The 17,308-nt window shown below is 43.5% G+C and overlaps 1 protein-coding gene across 2 annotated transcripts in view; it reads right to left on the bottom strand.

Moving 5' to 3' along the window:
• The window catches only part of Nhs (NHS actin remodeling regulator), a 339,688-nt gene extending 332,401 nt beyond the window's left edge, over positions 1-7,287 (bottom strand). For both annotated transcript variants that reach the window (NM_001414726.1, NM_001191733.1), the window contains exon 1: positions 6,343-7,287. In NM_001414726.1, the coding sequence (NP_001401655.1) occupies positions 6,343-6,901 (559 nt within the window). In that variant the 5' untranslated portion in view covers positions 6,902-7,287. The remainder of the gene's footprint in view (positions 1-6,342) is intronic.
• Positions 7,288-17,308: the final 10,021 nt, after the last annotated feature.

Here is a 17,308-nt window from a genome sequence, read left to right as displayed (position 1 = left end):
GCACCCATGGTCATACATAGATAAATGGTAAATTTCAAATAGTAACTATGCATCTATGTGCAGAAAATCATCTTGTCTCCTGCCTCCCATCATTTATAAAGACACATTCCAAGCCCAGTGTGGTGGCACATGCCTTTAATGCCAGCAGTCCAGAGCTTGAAGCAGGAAGAACTCTCTGTGAGTTTGAGGCCAGCCTATTCTACATAGCAAGTTCCAGGACAACAAGGACTACCTACATAGACCTGTCTCAAAAAAATCCATGCCAAATGAATAATACATCTAAACTGCGAAGGCAAAATAAACTTTAGAACTCAGGGGATCTCTTCATGGTCCAAGGGTCAATGAAGAATTTCTTTAAGAATAAACAAAAGAGAAACAAGAAACTTGCTACAAAGAAAAAGATCCTTGATAAACTGGACAACAAAAAAACATAAACTTCTGCTCATCAAATTATAACACTAAGAACATCAAAATTCAAACCCCTGGAAGACATGACATTGCGCAGTACCTAGAAATGATCAATAACTCATTCACAAAATATATTTTAAAATATTCAGAGATCGATTCTTGGCCTTTTGGCTAAGATCAGGTGTAAAATATTCAGAAAAGACAATAAGGAAGAGGAACCAAAGACTTTATTTAAAATGAAGTAAAAGAAAAAAATGAGTGGAGTGTAAGTATAGGTCTTGAACTAGTAATTCAGAAAAAGGGATGTCCAAATTGGATTTTAAACGCACACAAAGAGGCGTTCACCAGCTATTCAACACTCAGCTCGGAATTACTATGCAGTTTTATCACATTTATTGACAGTGTAGCTGTTATCTAAAAAAAAAAAAATTCAGTGCTCATGAAGATGCAGATCATCTAAAATCCCTGGCAGTGTAAAGTGATACAACGAGGTAGAAAACCATCAAGGGCATATATTAAAAGCAAGCATTCCCCCCCCCCCCGAACCAGCAATTCCACTTTTAGATGCATACCAACCAATGGGATATAAATATGTTCAACAAAAGGCATGTAAAGTGGTTGGAGAAGTAATTCAGTTGGTAGAGTGCTTGCCTAGCAGGAACTAAACTCTGGGGTTGTTCCCCAGCGTAGTATAAAGCCAGCTATGGTAGCTTTAATCCCAGCTGCAGAGGTGGAGTGGGAGAAGGATCAGGAAATTCAAGTCATCCTTAGCTACATAGAGGGTTCCAGGCTACCCTAGGATACATGATCCCGTATTTTAAAAAACTAAAAATACAGAAGGCATATGGTAAAAAAAAAACTCAGCAATGACGATGAGCAATCTATTATATATGCAAAAAACATGGAAGACCCTTACCAGTGCAATGATGAATGAATAATGTAGACAGTAAAAGGGGTGTGTGTGTGTGTGCACACTTACATAGATTCCCTGAGGAGATGAATGATGACTGGTAGAGAGCTCAACAATGTTTTTGTCTCTTGATCTGAGTAGTTTTTCCTTGAGTTATCTATTTTGTGAAAATTCACCAACATGAACACTTAGAATCTGCATGCCTCTTTTTAAACACAGGAATGTCAGGCATCAAGCAAATTCGACTTAAAAACTCAGTAACTAAACGTAATTAGCAGTATCCAAAAGGCCAACAACAAGAAATGTCTAAGGCTGAACGGTTGGCCTTGAGTCCCATGAAGTAATTCCAAAGCCTCAGGTGTTAGTGACTGAAAAGCTGGACTCGCTTCAAGTTTATGACCATAAATCTCAGAAGGCTCTCCACACAGCCAGCTAATCCCACTACACTTCCTTACTGCCTCCACGTTCCCCTGAGACAGCTTATTAACACCTTACCTCCTCTCCTCGAGTTGCCAACACCCTCTCAGCTGATGATCTCACCACTTACTTCATAGAGAAAATAGATGTCATTTTTTTAAATGGCAAGGGGAAACACCCAGCTCCACCTTCACCTCTGTCAGTCCACCAGCTCACCTGTCTCTCTGCCTGGATCTGCCGCTTTCCCTTCAAATGGTATTTTAATCTTACCCCATCTCTGCTTCTCCGACTTCAGAACTGTTCAGATTGCTTTCCCAGCACCAATTTCCGATTCTCCTTGGAAACCAAGCATGCACAACATGCTGATATCTTTGAAGAAGTTTTCCTTCCATGCCGTATTTTCATGTAGCCTCTGCTCCAGTTCTCTATTTCCCTTCAGAGCAGAACTCCTTACAAGAGTCATCAGTCACTGCCATTTCTTCTTCCACCCATCCTGTTCTATCTCTACCCCTTCTTAGACACATGCTAAGCATGTACCCCCCCCACACACACACACGGTTGTAATCCCTTCTTCTTGCTTCTACCATATCACCCTGGCCTGATTTTTAGTCTAGATTTTTTTAACCCTCAGTACTGGCAACAAACCCAGTGCTTTGCACATGCTAAACATGTACTCTACTACTGACTAATACTTAGTGATGTTTTGTTTGTTTTGAGAAGCAGGATCTGTGTGTGTGTGTGTGTGTGTGTATCTGTCTGTCTGTCTGTCTGTCTGTCTCTCTGAATGTATGTGCATTCGTGGGTGTGTGGGTGCGTGCGTGTGTGTGTGTGTGTGTGTGTGTGTGTGTGTGTGTGTGTAATGTAGTACTTACTCAAGGTTTCCTGCCTCTGCTTCCCAAGGGCTACAATTTACACCACTGTGAACCACCACAACCAACTCTTCTAGACTAATTGTTTGTTTGAATTCTTCCTCTTTCCCTATGAAACTCAAAGTTGGGCTCCCCTAGGCTTTCATACTAATTTCCTCCCTTCTGTGAAAATCCAAGCACGCCTAACAATTAGTACCTTTCTGCTTTCTGCAAGTCCCAGTCTCCTTTTCCATACTGTCTCCATTGTCCATAGTCTTTCTGTCTCACATCTTCATTCCCAAAGCTTGAGCCTTTCTCTTATGCTCTCAACTCACACATCTAATTCATCACTTTCAACACTCACCAGACACCTCAAACTTAACAGGCCTCTAGTAGTAAACTACGGATCAAATTCCCTTTAGAATAGAATGTCCACTCTCCCACTAGCCTTCTGTGTGTCTGTAAATGTCATCACTGTCTATGAATTATCTACACAAAGGAAACTACAAGTCTGACATCTAAATGACCTCTTCTCATACCCTGTACCTAATCTACTCAGTAAGCCCTATCAGTTATATTTCCAAAATGAATTGAGGTCTAACCACTTCCTCTTTATTTCTAGTCCCAAGACTAGTTGCACTGTCTGACTACTTTACTAGCCCAAACTTGCCTCAAAAGTAACTTCCGTGAAGTGTAGATCAGATCAGGCCATTCACCAAAGTGTTCCCTACCATGAGTCAGGGCAACAGGAAGCAGCTCTCTTAGGAAAGAGCAGGAAGAATGTGAGGCCTGGTTATCTGGGTAGAAAAACTAAGTGGGGATATAGAAGCACAGACAACCAAGGGGAGGAAGTCTTCTCCCTTTGAAAATACTCGAAGGCTGGAGTGGGTCTTAAAGGGAGATTCATAATATAGTTGATGCCAGTAAGGTCTAATCAGTCCCCCTGCCTTCTCAGGAGAACCCCTGCAGACACACATGTGCATGCCACAGGCTTTTCACAACTATGTGACTCCAGGTGCACGCTGAAATCATAAACTGGGCTGGCTCAGGTGCTACTGTCCATCCTGCAAGGGAGAATCAGCACAGAGATTCCAATCTCTCCACTCTCCCCTCCCCCAAGGAAACCACACAGCTGAGACGGTATGTGAGTCAAAGGTCTTCGGCTCGCTTGACTCAAAAGGGTCCGTGGTAATCAGTCTCATGAAACTATCAGCTTCTCTTTCTCCTGTTTGACTTTCCCACTCAGTCCATGTGACTCCTGGGACCTGCTCTCAAACTACTAGCATGGACACCCTTGTCTGGGGGTTCTGAATTCTGGGAAAGTCAAACTATGATGCAAAATAGTGTGCCTTTCCTCCTGAAAGTTATGACGCCAAGCAAGGACAGTACAATACTGTCCTGCATCTAAATGGATGAGAGGAGAGAGAAATCAGGGTACCAAACACTGAGACATTTTAGAAAAAAAATTTAAGAGGAGGACTAGTAAGATGGTTCTGTGGGTAAAGGCATTCAAGGAGCAAGCCTAGGTGACCTAAGTTTCACCCCTGGAACCTACACAGTGTTAGGAGAAAGATGTATCCACAAAGTTATCCTCTGACTTCCATGGGCCCTACCCATATCATGCACACCACCACCACCACCACCACCACCACCACCAACAACAACAACAACAACAACAACAATAATAATAAATGAAACATTTTAGAAGAAAGTATTTTAAACGATCTACTTTAAGACCTTTCCTGTGGCCCTATCTTTATTTATTTATGTGTAAATATACATTAATAGAGAATATAGTCATCAACTGCGCCAACACACTAATGATCCCCCTATCTCTATCTTCCATTCATTTATACTCTGATAGTGAAAATGACTATCGAGATTAAATTAACCACCGAATGCCACTACTAATAGAAAGGGTAGTGAGGAGAATACATTCCACTTTGGCAGTGTAAATTTTGAAGAAGTATGTCTGTGTCACACGTGCACGTAGAAAATATTTGCCCCATTCAACTGTCTGCAGAACTTCCCTCCAGTTCTTTTGAAGTCACCACTCCCTAAACACACACACACATACACACACACACACACCACCACCACCACCACCACCACCACTAACAACAACAGAACTACCCAAATATCAGCGCACTGTTGAAAGTGAAGGGCCTGTCCCTGCTGGGTGGTTTGGGGTAAAAAAGGAGGCAGAATTAAAACGCTCGTTTCCAGTCCCAAAAGTAAAATACAACTTGGCCTAGGGCAATCCTAATTCTTTCCAGAACTCATCCCTGGAATTGCCCTTTTAAACAACTAGTCATTAACCCAACTCCAGGTCTTTTATAGCTGCGAAAAGTGATCGGGCACATCATTTATTCATTATGCTTATTATTATTGTTATTGTAGAAAAGCAGTGAATTCCTAGGGCAGGGTTCAAAGGGTTCTTCTAGGGAGGAAGGGGTGAGGGAAAGGAATGCCTAAGCCTGCAGGCCAGGCCAAGAAGCTGGGCCGAACTGCCCGACAGAAGTAGAGGGAAATCCCCCTGAGAAGCATGCTGTCGAAGCTCCTCTGTCTGGCTCACTCAGTGACCACCTCACACCAAAGCAGCTGCTGCAGCAACAGAAAAGGCTTCTTATGTAAGTCAGAACCGCTGACATCACCTTCCCCCAGAGCATCTTAGCTGAACTAGGAACCAAAGGACCTGCATACTTAGTCCACAGCCTGGGTCATTTTCTAAATGAGTCTGTCGCTGCCAGATTTGGGGTGCCAGGTTTGGGAGGCCATGCACCAGTGGGAGGAGGACTGCATGCCCCCTTAGAGAATAGTTAACAGAGACTACTTATCAGGAGGTCTACGGTGCTGCAAGGGTAAAGTCAATGTGCAGTAAAGATGTGCAGGGGTCTTCTAGATCTCCTTCCTCGCCCTCTCACTGCAACCTGCCTGGCTGGACTGGCTCAGACCTAAGTCTGGATTTGTGCAAAAAGGCACTAAGAAAGAGGAAGAAGAACCTGGGGATGCTCAGAAGACAGATAATCCAAAGAGGCATACGTTAAGAGCCCTAGGTAACTAACCCGGGGCAGAAAAGACACTCAAGGATCCTGTTTATCTCCCCAAGGCCCAGGCATTCCTTCCTTCCAATCCTTCACCAAGGCCTTCCCTGCTCCCAGGGTTCTCAGTAGAGCACAGTGGAGTTCATTCTAGGCAGCCAGCCAATGATGCTGGACTAGGTCACACACCTTCCAAAGGCACGAGTCCCGGGCACCCGAGGCCACAGCAAGTGTGACAAAACACCTTGTCTCCCATGGACATCTTAAAAGGACACCCACTACTTTGAAGCCCCCAAAGGTAAAACCTGGTGGTGGGCTCCTGGAAGCTACAGGAGTTGTACCCCCTCCTTCCCAAGGACATGAAAGGCATGTTTGTCCCAGTGGTAAATGACAGACCTTCTCTGCCTCCTGTCTGCCCTCCTAAATGTTCTCTACCTTCCTGTTCTCAATGCCAGGGATGTCTATGAGTTCAGAAGCTGTCCTTTTAACTTTCTGCCCTCCACACCTGCATCCCTCCATTGGTCAGGGGCCACCCCAGCTACTCAATCCGGGATGACTAGGGTGGATCTCAAGGTGGAAGAAGAGAGGGAAGGCAAGAGTAAGGTGCAAGTTGCAGCAGGCGTGGCGCCTCGGGGCTGGGATTGTGGCGAGTGGGGACAGTAAGAGGGTGCGGCGCTGGAGCCTAGCACCCTAGAGGATGGACGGCGCTGGTACTCACGCACTGCCTCCTGCTTGGGGTCCAACGTGTTGAGGACGCGCTGCACGCTGCCGAGCTTGCCCTGCAGCGCCCAGACGCGGTGGTGAGTAAGCTGGATGTCGCTCTCGAGCTCCTGGAAGAGGCTGCACGCGTGCCGGGCCACGTCTGAGAGCTGCCGGAGGACCCTGGCCAGCGCAGCGTTGCTGACCGCGCACAGGTCTAGCATAAGTAGCACAGCCTCGGCTGCAGCCTCAGACGCCTCGCCTGTGGCCGATGCTGCCTCCGGGACCCCCGCCACGCTCTCCTCCCCGGCCTCGCGCGCTTCGCTGGGTGGCTGCTGATCCTGCTCTGCTGGCGCCGGCATAGACGGCGGTGGAGGTGGTGGCAGTGGGAGAGGCGCAGGAGGTACACGAGGAGGCTCGTCTGGCTCCGTTGCCTCGGCCTCTTCCCGCCGGCCAGGCGGCTGCAGGGGCGGCGGCGGCTCAACGCTGCCTCCACTCGTGTCCTCATCTGGGCCGGGCGCCGGGCGCCGCTGCCGGCAAAGCCACTGCGGCTCCACGATCCGCTTGGCGAAAGGCATCCCGCGCAACCGGGCCGCGACTTTCCGTTCTCCTCTGAGCGTCCCTTGTGAGCTAGGGACCTGGCGCGCCCACCTGAGCAAGGAGAGGGCAGGAGTCCGGCAAGGATCGATCTGGGCAGTCCAGAGACGCTGAGGGCTCCTCTGCTCACCTGGCCTCCTCCTCTTGCTCCTCTTCACAGCTTAGTCTGACCTCCGGGAGCACGGCTGTCTAGGAAAGATGACAAGCGCTGGGCAAAGAAATCTCGAGCTGTGCTTGGGTCCTCTTCACTTGCTCCCAACCGGGGTCAGTCGGCTCAGCTCCATCGCTTCTGAGCCCGTTGCCGCCGCCCTGGCCACTGCCGCCGCCTATATAAATGGGCGTGTGTGTATGTGTGTGTGTGTGTGAGAGAGAGTGAGTGTGTGTGCGTGTGTGTGTGATCGTGTGTGTATGTGTCTGTGTCGCGTGTGTGTATAGGTGGGTGGGTGGATGGGTGGGTGTGAGTGTGTGCGCGCGCCTCAGTTTGAAAGTACCCCGGCGCAGGCCTCTCCCCGCGCGCCCCTCGGCCGCTCCGGGGAGCGATTGCGCCTGGGATCTCTCTCCCTTTCTGGGCGGGGAGGAGATTTCGGAAAGGCGCTCTGAAAACCCGGACAGGAATCCGCCTCCAGCCCTGGCTCAGGAGGCGGCGCGGGGGCGGCAGGGCGGACGCCGGGCGGGGGAGGCCAGGGCGAGAGGGGCGCAGCGCCCTGTGCGGCCGCTGGGAGTCACTGGTGGCCGGACCGCGCCTGGTGCGTTCCACCTCAGGCACTTTCTCAAACGTGTCTCAGAGGTTAGAATTGAGACGATGAGCTTGGTGGGGGCAGGGAGTCCTCAAGTTTAGAGTGGGGGTGCTGGTAGCCAGCTCAGAGGGAGGAAAGTATTGGGGATGCTGTTGATTCGTGTTGGAGCAAGTCGTTTCATAGAATTCTAGCTCTGTCAAGTCTTAGGGTTCTTCGAGGGGAAATCTGGGCTGCTCCTTAAAGTGCCCCAGGCGCTGTGTTCACAGAGACAGCTGGGAAGGGTGACGCAGCATGGGTGCATTCCCACAGGGCCAGAGTGGCCAGACGGCTGTTTATACCGTTTTTCTGACATCCTGTTTTGGTCTGCTTTGAGAACTACCTTCTACAGAACATCATGATTGAAACCCAAATTACTAGTGTGCAAACCCCTCCAGAAAGTCGCTTGCAAAATGCATTGCACATTAAGTGAAATGAATCGGATTACCTCCTTGTCGCCCTACTGTGTTAATCCAACACAGAGTTTTTAAAGTTCCCTATGGGAGAGATGATGATTCACAGAAGAATGGAAAGTTTTCCCCTTGGTTAACTGAAAGGTATAATTTCTTAAGAGACAGAGTTTTCAATTGCAGTAGTGTGCAGGCTAGATGGTGGCAGCCAAAAAACCTAAAAAGACTGGGAACTGTTAATCAAATGCATGCTTTCATCCATCCACAGCGGTTACTGTGAAATAAATATATAAAATAAATGAAATTCAAGGTCACAAGCAAATCTTGGCAATGTTGTCTTCATGTCATGCATCTAAAACAAACGTGAAAGAAACATGGTTTCTGGCAACAATAAAGTCCTTTACCTGCAATGGCCTGTCCTCTGTGCTCCCTGCCTTGAAAAGGAATTCATACAAGACATACTTTTAATCAGTCTACACTTCGGTCACAGAGACTTCAATAGAGCCCCTCTTTTTCTACCTAAAAACAGAAAACAAACAAACAAAAACTATTTCTGTTCAACTATCCCTGTTCAAAAAAGAAGATCCAAGCTGGGGCTTTGGGGATAAAGATTCCTGATAATGTAAGGTTTTCGTAAATGATTTGGTAACAAGAATGGTGGTGGGGGTGGTGGTGGGGGTGGGGGTGGGGGTGGTGGTGGTGGTGGTGACAATGACAGTAATAAAGGAATGACTATGATAAACAATGAGGAAAAGATAACCAAAATAATGAGTGCAAGCAAAGGACAGATTACAGTTTACTTTGTAGTTCTTACAACTTCACTTTAAATTTGGTTTTGTTTCCCAATAGAAAGTAAGAGAAAAAGAATGCTTTGGATCGATTTCTCAGCATGTGTGCTTTACATCACAAATCCAGAGAGCTGGTTAATTTGAAATGTAGCTCATCACTTTTTAACATGTTCAGTTTTGAACAGAGACTCTGCTAGGTGGGCAAAGCAGAACCTACTTCTCTGAGCACACTGAAGGGTAAAGAGTACTAGAGGAGTGTGTAGGGCATCCACTTCCCAAGGACAATGGCGGCAGTCTGCCCTGCCTTCAGCCAGTTCCCCACACCTAGAATTTCTGTTGACCTGGGAGCCAGGAGAGCCACCTACCTATGTGCTCCATGTGGCTTTCGCTTCTGACCTGAGTTTGAGATTATTGGCGGGTTCCTTTCACAGATCAGGAGAGGTGATCTGAAGGGGCCAGGGGAAAAGTTAGGGGAGAAACAAGAGTCTAAGGGCTATTGAAGCTGAACTTTTGGCTAGTTATCTGAATATCTAGTCTCAAGTGACTAACACAGGTGAAATGAATCAAAGCACCATTCAACATACAACAGGAAAGACTTTCTCTCCTCTCCTGGACTCCCACTCATGGACTAACAATGCCCTTGAGTTAAAAAATAAGACTTCACTATTGGGTTTTACCTTCTTGATTCTCAGTGTTCCTCTTTTTCCTTTTTCTTTTCCCAGTGACCTTTCCGAAAGAGCTTCTTTCAATGTCACCAAAGATAAAACCAATACAAATGACCGTGCTCATTAATGTATTCTCTATCAGAGAGCAACTTCAAGAGTTTCTTGGTACCAAACTTTCCCTCCCTTCCCACCTCAAGCCCCTCCTGTATGGTACGTGCTTCCTCTACCCCCAACACGTACACATATACAGTTTGGGTCTGGGCTCCTGGATTTTGTTTTTTGTTTTGGTTGTTGTTGTTGTTGTTTTGTTCTTTGTTTGGTTTGGTTTGGTTTTGGTTTTGTTTGATTGGTGCGTTTTGCTTGTTTTGATTTTCAAGACAAAGTTTCTCTGTGTAGGCCTGGCTTGTCTAGAATGAACTCCAGCCCTGCCTCCAACTCAGATCTGCCGGCCTCTACCTCCCAAGTTCCCAAGTTTCGGCACTAAAGGCTTGTGCCACCCACCCTGCTGGCTCCTATTTTATGGAATAAGAATATTGAAAAATGTAAAATGTATCAACCATATATAATCCTGATGGGGTATACAACCAACGACGACATTTTCAACATACCCAGGCTGCATATTATTCAGATCCTGGATTGCATTTACCCTGAGCTTTCCCCAAAAGTTATCCTCTAACAACAGTTACGGCTGTTAGAGCTAGTGACATGGCTCACTGAGTAAAGATACTACCAAGTCTGGAGAACTGAATTTGCTCCCACATAACAGAAGGTCAGAACTGACTCACAGAGTTATCCTCTGACCTCTATCCACTCACCATAGCGAGTGCACACACAAACAAAATAAATAAAGTTTAAAAGGTTTTTTTTTAATCCAAGTGAACATTGCTACCTGAATGTAGACACCTAACGCCTAGTTATAGTCTTGCCTGCTCTCTCCCTGTCTCTGTGTGTGTGTCTCTGTCTCTGTCTCTCTGTGTGGTCTCTGTCTCTGTCTCTCTGTCTCTCTGTGTGTGTCTCTGTCTCTGTCTCTCTCTCTTTCTCTCTCTCATACACACACACACACACACACACACACACACACTCCATATATATGCACATATGCCCTTTCCTATGAGTTATTGCCAAAATGAGAAGAAAAAAAGCATTTAAAAAAGAAAAGCCTAATCCCAGGCAGTCATTTACACAACTCAAAAACCATAAACACAAATGTGTGGTCAGTATAAACCTTATGCCTTCCGAAAAGAAATGAAATCTCCTGTCTGCATCAGGATGCCCCACCCCTTCACTCAGCCTTCCACAGCCCAATAGGAAGTAAGGCTTTCTAAAGCACCAAGTTTCCTCTGGAGCAAGCATCAAAGTAGAGATTCCCAAAGCTTCTTTACTGAAATTTCCTGATTCACTACCCCATCATCTATGCCACATCAGCTAAATTATCATTGATGAAGAATATTTCTTTTATCTAAGATATGTCAGGAGATGCATGAGCCATGTTAGTATAATCACCGAAATCTCCCTTCATCCTTCCATTTGAACCTACTCCTAGCTTAGTCAATGTAACTTACTCTTAAAAGCTATGCCGCTAAGTAAAAAGCTAATAAATACTTTTAAATTCCACTAACGTTATTAAGAAAAATTATAAGCATTCCATCCAAACCTATGTTACCTAAGCTGTTTCATGAATAGGAAATATATATTCCAGTTATGTAAGGATATCACAATTTGGAAGCAAAACAAGGACATGCTTTGTACATAAAATGTGATGCTGGCAGCATTTAGGGGAAGAAGAAAAACAGATCTGACAATGGTGTGGGGAAAGGCAGGAGAGGTTGGCCATTTTTGGAAAATAGAAAGTCACGTTGTTCATATTGAAGCAGAGAAGTTCACAGTGAACCCATACTTACACTACTCTTACAAATAAACTTTCAGTACAAAAGGCACTATAAGTGGAAATGAAAGGTGAAGATGACAGAGCATCTCTCAAACATAGGGAAATGGATCATACACAAAGTAGGCATAAGGGATGTGGAAGATGGTCCTCACTTCTCTCCTCCCTGCAAGAGGAGGCTCTACCATGGGCTCCCCAAGCTATTTCCCCACATTAAATGTCAGTCAGCTGTTGATTCTGAGATCTACTAATTCCTTTTCCTCCTTAGCTTTACTGGGTGTAGAAGAAAGCCAAAAGGCCAAGTTATAAGCCATCTTGACTGAGGAAGCCTGCATGCTTCCATAGGCATGGTTTGGAGCATAAACATTATGCCCAAAGCTTTCACAGCATTATTTTTCTAGTTCAGCAACCTCGAGTTTGACTTTGTATACAGTTCGTCATGAATCCCCAGGAAGAACTGTCATTAATATGTTAACACAGGAGATATTAATTTCCTATATACATAAGTAAATCTGCAGATGTATACATAGACAGATATAAAGATAGATAGATAGATAGATAGATAGATAGATAGATAGATAGATAGATAGATAGATAATCATCATGAGTATAATTTGAAAGGCAGATAAAGACAATATACTGCTATTAAAAGTTTTCTTTATTTTAATTGATGCTTTTCTTCCTCAAAGAGCTTCATTTAGTCTCTGAAATTTGAAATATAGGAGTTTCTCCCAACATTTTACAGGAGAACACTGTCAGAGGGGAAAAATAAGGCTAAATGGTTTTCCCCAAATGCCAACGACTGTGAATCCAAACACTCTTCCAAGCAGCCTTTTTATCTTCCCATACAGAACCATTGATTACTCATTGTTTCCACTGGTAGTTCTTCTTATCTTCGAAAATCCTAGCCTCACATTTTACAACTAAATATAATTTTGAACATGCCAAGTCTGGATTTAGTCAGAACTGTGAATACATAATTCAAACTAACTGAGAGAGTTAAAGCAAATGGAGATAGTGAATGACAATGGAGTTTCATTCACATATTCTTTCTTCTGATTGTATAACAGACTTTGTGCTGGATGCTTCCATTGACTGGGTGCAAACACTCATTGTGGTTGGTAAACTTTGTGAGGTTCTAGGGATATAAAAGGAAAGAAGGAACAAACATTGCTCAAAAAGGTGAAGTCTAGTAGTGTAGGCAGACATGTAAACAAAGAATTGTAGGGCCAAGCCAGACAAGCTATAATGGAGATAGAAATTAAGTAGTATCCAGAATCCCAAAGCAATTAGCGTTGTCTGGGATACAGGCTGGAGCTGGGAGTCTAAAAGCCACCAGGACTTCAGTGCTAGCTCTCCCAATTTAGATGCCCAAAGACAAAATCGGAGTGCAAGCATCATCACCACATGGTGAAATGAGAACCTCAAAGCAGCTACAAGAGAAGATACACTCCCGACAGAATTATTAAGTGGCATTCCAATGTGTCTTTAAAAAAAAAATCTGAAAACCAGGCAGTAGAGAAAGAATATAGGAAAATAGGTTGCTTTGTTTTGGAAGCTGACTTGTAAGTTTGACTCTTTGGAGGGCTGAGTTTACAAGGAGGAAGTGGGAGATTTTTCATACATTTGCTATAAGGAAAATCTTCAGTTGGGTAAGATGAACCGCAGTCTCAAGGGCACATGGCACTGATAAAACTAAACGACCATTCTCCAGGGGTTCATAAGCCTCCTGAGCCCCGCCCTTCTACTGTTTAGAACTTGCTCTGCAAGCACCCTTCTCTGATGAAAACACTCAGCTCTGGACTTAACCCAGAAGAAGTGCTTGTGACAATGGTGGTCCTTAAATCAATCAGCTCTTTTGGAGAGGAACTTGAAAGTGTACAATCTGCCACTCACATTATCAGTCTGGGATAGAGTCCTTGTGAACAGCAGAGGCAGCAAGCTTCAAACTTTATCAAGATTGTGGTACTCATTAAGGAAGTGAAATTGAGCTAGATTTGAAGGAAAGCACTGTAGTAATTATAGAGTTATGAAGATTTAAAAGCTATGCGCCTGGGCATGCAGAGCCCAACGTGTCTCCTTTGGATTCAGAGACACCACAATTACAGGGCATAAGGGTAGCAAAGCACCGAATTAGAACTCCCCATTAGTTTGATTAATCACTGATGTAAGTGCAGGCACTGGAAATGACTGCTTGATTTGTATGTCTTTCTGGTCCACTTGCCCCTCTTTTGCTCCTATTCTTCTTTACAACATCAGGAGGTCTGGGAAGAATAGAAAGCTTGTGTTAAGGATAAGAAATGGGATGTAAGAAAGCTAAAACTTCCTGAAACGTTATGACTTTTCTACACCAGAGCTGGTTTTGCCAAGAGATGTATAATAGCGTGTTCTTCTTCCTGGGCCATTAAATGTTAATAGTACAACAATGGACTGTTAGTAAATCTAATAAAAAAAAACCCCAAAGGATAAAGTATGTTATGTGGGTGTAAGAGGAGTTAACATCACCACAGGAAAGCCACTGTGATATTATATAATATTCCATTCCATGGGTTCTAGCAAACAAATAACAACAAAAGAATATCTAGCCAATCAGCAGCAATGAAGGAGTCTTAATCTTTGTGGGGAAATTACTATACCTTATTAATTAATGTGACTCAAAATCTACTTGCAATGTTCAAATAGCTCAACTGGTAAAGGTACTTGCTGCCAAGTATGACAATTCCTCTCCAAGACCAACATGGCGAAAAGAGATAATTGTAGAAAGAAAGTTGTCTTCTGACCACCACTTGTGTACACACACTACAGAGAGAGAGAGAGAGAGAGAGAGAGAGAGAGAGAGAGAGAGAGAGAGAGAACAAAATTTAAAATATAATTGCAGAAATGATGTCCTTGAAGCTGCTCTCTCTGGGGTCAGGATATTTGAGGTGATGTGAATACAACCAAAATGTTGAGCCAATTTTATGAATGGAGAACACAAAAACACAAAAAGGTCAACACATCAATTCAAAGCTAGCATGAGCTTTGAGAAAGAATGCTGTAAATGAAAATTTAGAACTAATGGCACAGAGGTTCTTTCCCAGAAGGCCAGCTTTTCAATTGTACACCAAGATCACCTTGGACGGAAAAGGTGATTCTATCAGCAGGAGATATTTAACTAAAAATGTCACTGAAATTATGTGGCCCTTTTCATATTTATGTGTGAACTCCATGACTCCTGGGATCAAATGTGAGGCAATCTACCAGCCATGCCTCTTAAATTATTTTTGTTGAATTATGTTAAATTATTTTCTTTCTCCACCTCAAAATTATAAAAGTCCAGGAATAATAGCCAGTGCAAAAAGTAGTTATTTTTATTTCCCATCCTGTCTCAATGGTCTCCTAATGGGTTCAATAAGAATCTGAAAATAATGACAGTTTCTCCGTAAAGAAACATAAGACTCTCCATGAGGCACAACGACACCTAGGAGTCTTTTATAGTAACAATGACACTGAGAAAAGCACAGCAAGAAGAAAAGAAGTTAAGACTGATTACCTGATGTCCTTCCAAGTACACAGATGAAATACCAGGCAGTCAGGATGAAAGGAAACCATCTTCCAAGACTTCTATTGAAAAACAGAAATGGCAAGCACATGCTTCCGTCACAACCTCACCCTACTCTGTTCTGAGCTGTATTGAAAGTATTTTCTTTTTGTTGATACTGGGAAAAATCATACCCCTCTGAAGCCACAATAATTCAAAACAAGGGAAGGAAGGAAGGAAAGAAGGAAGGAAGGAAGGAAGGAAGGAAGGAAGGAAGGAAGGAAGGATGGAAGGATGGAAGGAAGGAAGGAAGGAAAGAAGGAAGAACAGGAAAGCAGAGAAAGAAAAAAAGAATGGACCCGAGTTTTAAACAATATTTTTTAACATTCACTTAGTTTTGCCCTAGTTACTGTAGAAAGAAGAAATATTGATTTTATTTTTCAATGCCCACAGGTTTCATATAATTTTTGCTACAGTGACAGATACCTATCCACACCACCTCCATCCTTTTTCCCAGTAGAATCACAAATATTTTTCCATGTGGCAGTGGAACCAGCCACCTTGTTCTCCATGCAGATGACATAATTCTGGACACTGACATCTCCATGGAATGTCTCGCTAGAGACCTCTGGACATAATTTTGTTTTCGCAACACAAGTGTTATCCCTTCTGATGCTTCATTCTTTTGTTGACCTTGGAGAAAAGACTTCAGACTGAGATGGAAAGGCCAGTCTATGACTATACATGAGGGTGAAAGGCATCAGCAAAGTAGGATCAAATGAGAGGAGAAAAGGTTCCTGATCTATAAATTATAAAGCAAGTAATCTGCCTGTATCCAGACTCCTCTGTCTATATTTCTTGTATGATGTAGAAAACAACTCCCTCTTTTTTAAAGTTTCTTTTAAAATTATTTTTTAATTGTGTTTTTATGTGTCTGTCTGCCTGTCTGTCTGCCTGTGTCTGTGTGGGAGTATATGCACCTGAGTGCAAAAAATGAATGATCCTCTCTTTAGGTCTCTGAACGCAATTGGGCAAGGACTTAACCTTGTAAAGCTTCTCTTCCAATTAGGAAGCAAAAGTAAAGTTTTTGTTTGGTCCAGGCATGGTGGCACACACCTTTAATCCAAGTACTCAGGAAGCAGAAGCAGGTAAAGCTCTGTGAGTTCAAGACCAGCCTGGTCAACATAGTGAATTCCAAGACAGCCAGGGCTGGCTCAGTGGTTAAGAGCACCCGACTGCTCTTCCAGAGGTCATGAGTTCAATTCCCAGCAACCACATGGTGGCTCACAACCATCTGTAAAGAGATCCGATGCCCAGACAGCCAGGGCTACACAGAGAGAGAGAGAGACCCTGTCTTGAAAAACAGGGAAAAAAACATTGTTTGTTCAGAATCTCTGCCTTTGCTTAGTTCCTTCTCCTTCCACCCTTGATTCCTTCATATCTCATTGATTGCTTTGAGAGAAATTCCTCAGGGAATGTTTTGTACCTCACCCCCAAATCTCCCCCACACATTAGGTTCTACCAGTGGGAGCTTCATCCATGGCATTACCCACTACCACTTTTCATTCTGAATAAAAAAAATGGAACTTCCATTTCCTCATTTGAACAAACCATCAAGAAGCCTCCCTTGCTCAAGTTAAAGTTAACAGAAATTTGAAATTTGCACAGCCAACACTCAATTATTAATAAATGTGGGTATGTTGGCTCTGACAACCATAACTTCCTAACAGTTCTAATTGCTAATCCTAAGCATTTGCTTGAACTTCAATTACCTACTGGCTAGGGAAAGATACGAAAGATTTTGAGTGTACTACAACTTAAGGTGCCACACAAACATGAGTAATAATGATAATCTACACTGGATCTTATGAACAAATCAGGATTCCTCTGGTACCTCAAGAACAATGTGAAATTTAGAACAAATTATCATGATTTTATCTATTTCATATTTGCATTTATTGTCAGCAAAGACTATGCTATGACTTTTTAGATTCACAGACTAAAATTACAGCAAATATTTCTTCTACTATTATCCTTTATTTTTATTTAAATTACTATTCTGTGACAGAGTACTTTCCTAACTAGGCCCTAGGTTCAATCTCAAGTACTGCTAAATGAATAAATAAACTTTTCTTTATAACATACCCACTTTAGATGTTTCATTTATAGTAATAAAAAAGTCTTAAGCAGGTGTGAAATAAACAAACCATACAAGTCTCTTACCTGTAAAAACTCGAAGCTTTATTTATAGACTCTCTAATCAAAAATCAATTATGATAATCTGTCTCCAAACTTAACACCTTGGTATTTCAATCTTCAAAACTTTAGAAAGAAGAAATTAAACTAA

This window comes from Rattus norvegicus, chromosome X, assembly GCF_021556685.1.
Source record: "Rattus norvegicus strain SHRSP/BbbUtx chromosome X, alternate assembly SHRSP_T2T, whole genome shotgun sequence".
NCBI lineage: Eukaryota > Metazoa > Chordata > Mammalia > Rodentia > Muridae > Rattus > Rattus norvegicus.
The sequence above is the reverse complement of the archived record's forward strand: the minus strand, read 5'-3'. Positions and strand labels throughout refer to the sequence as shown.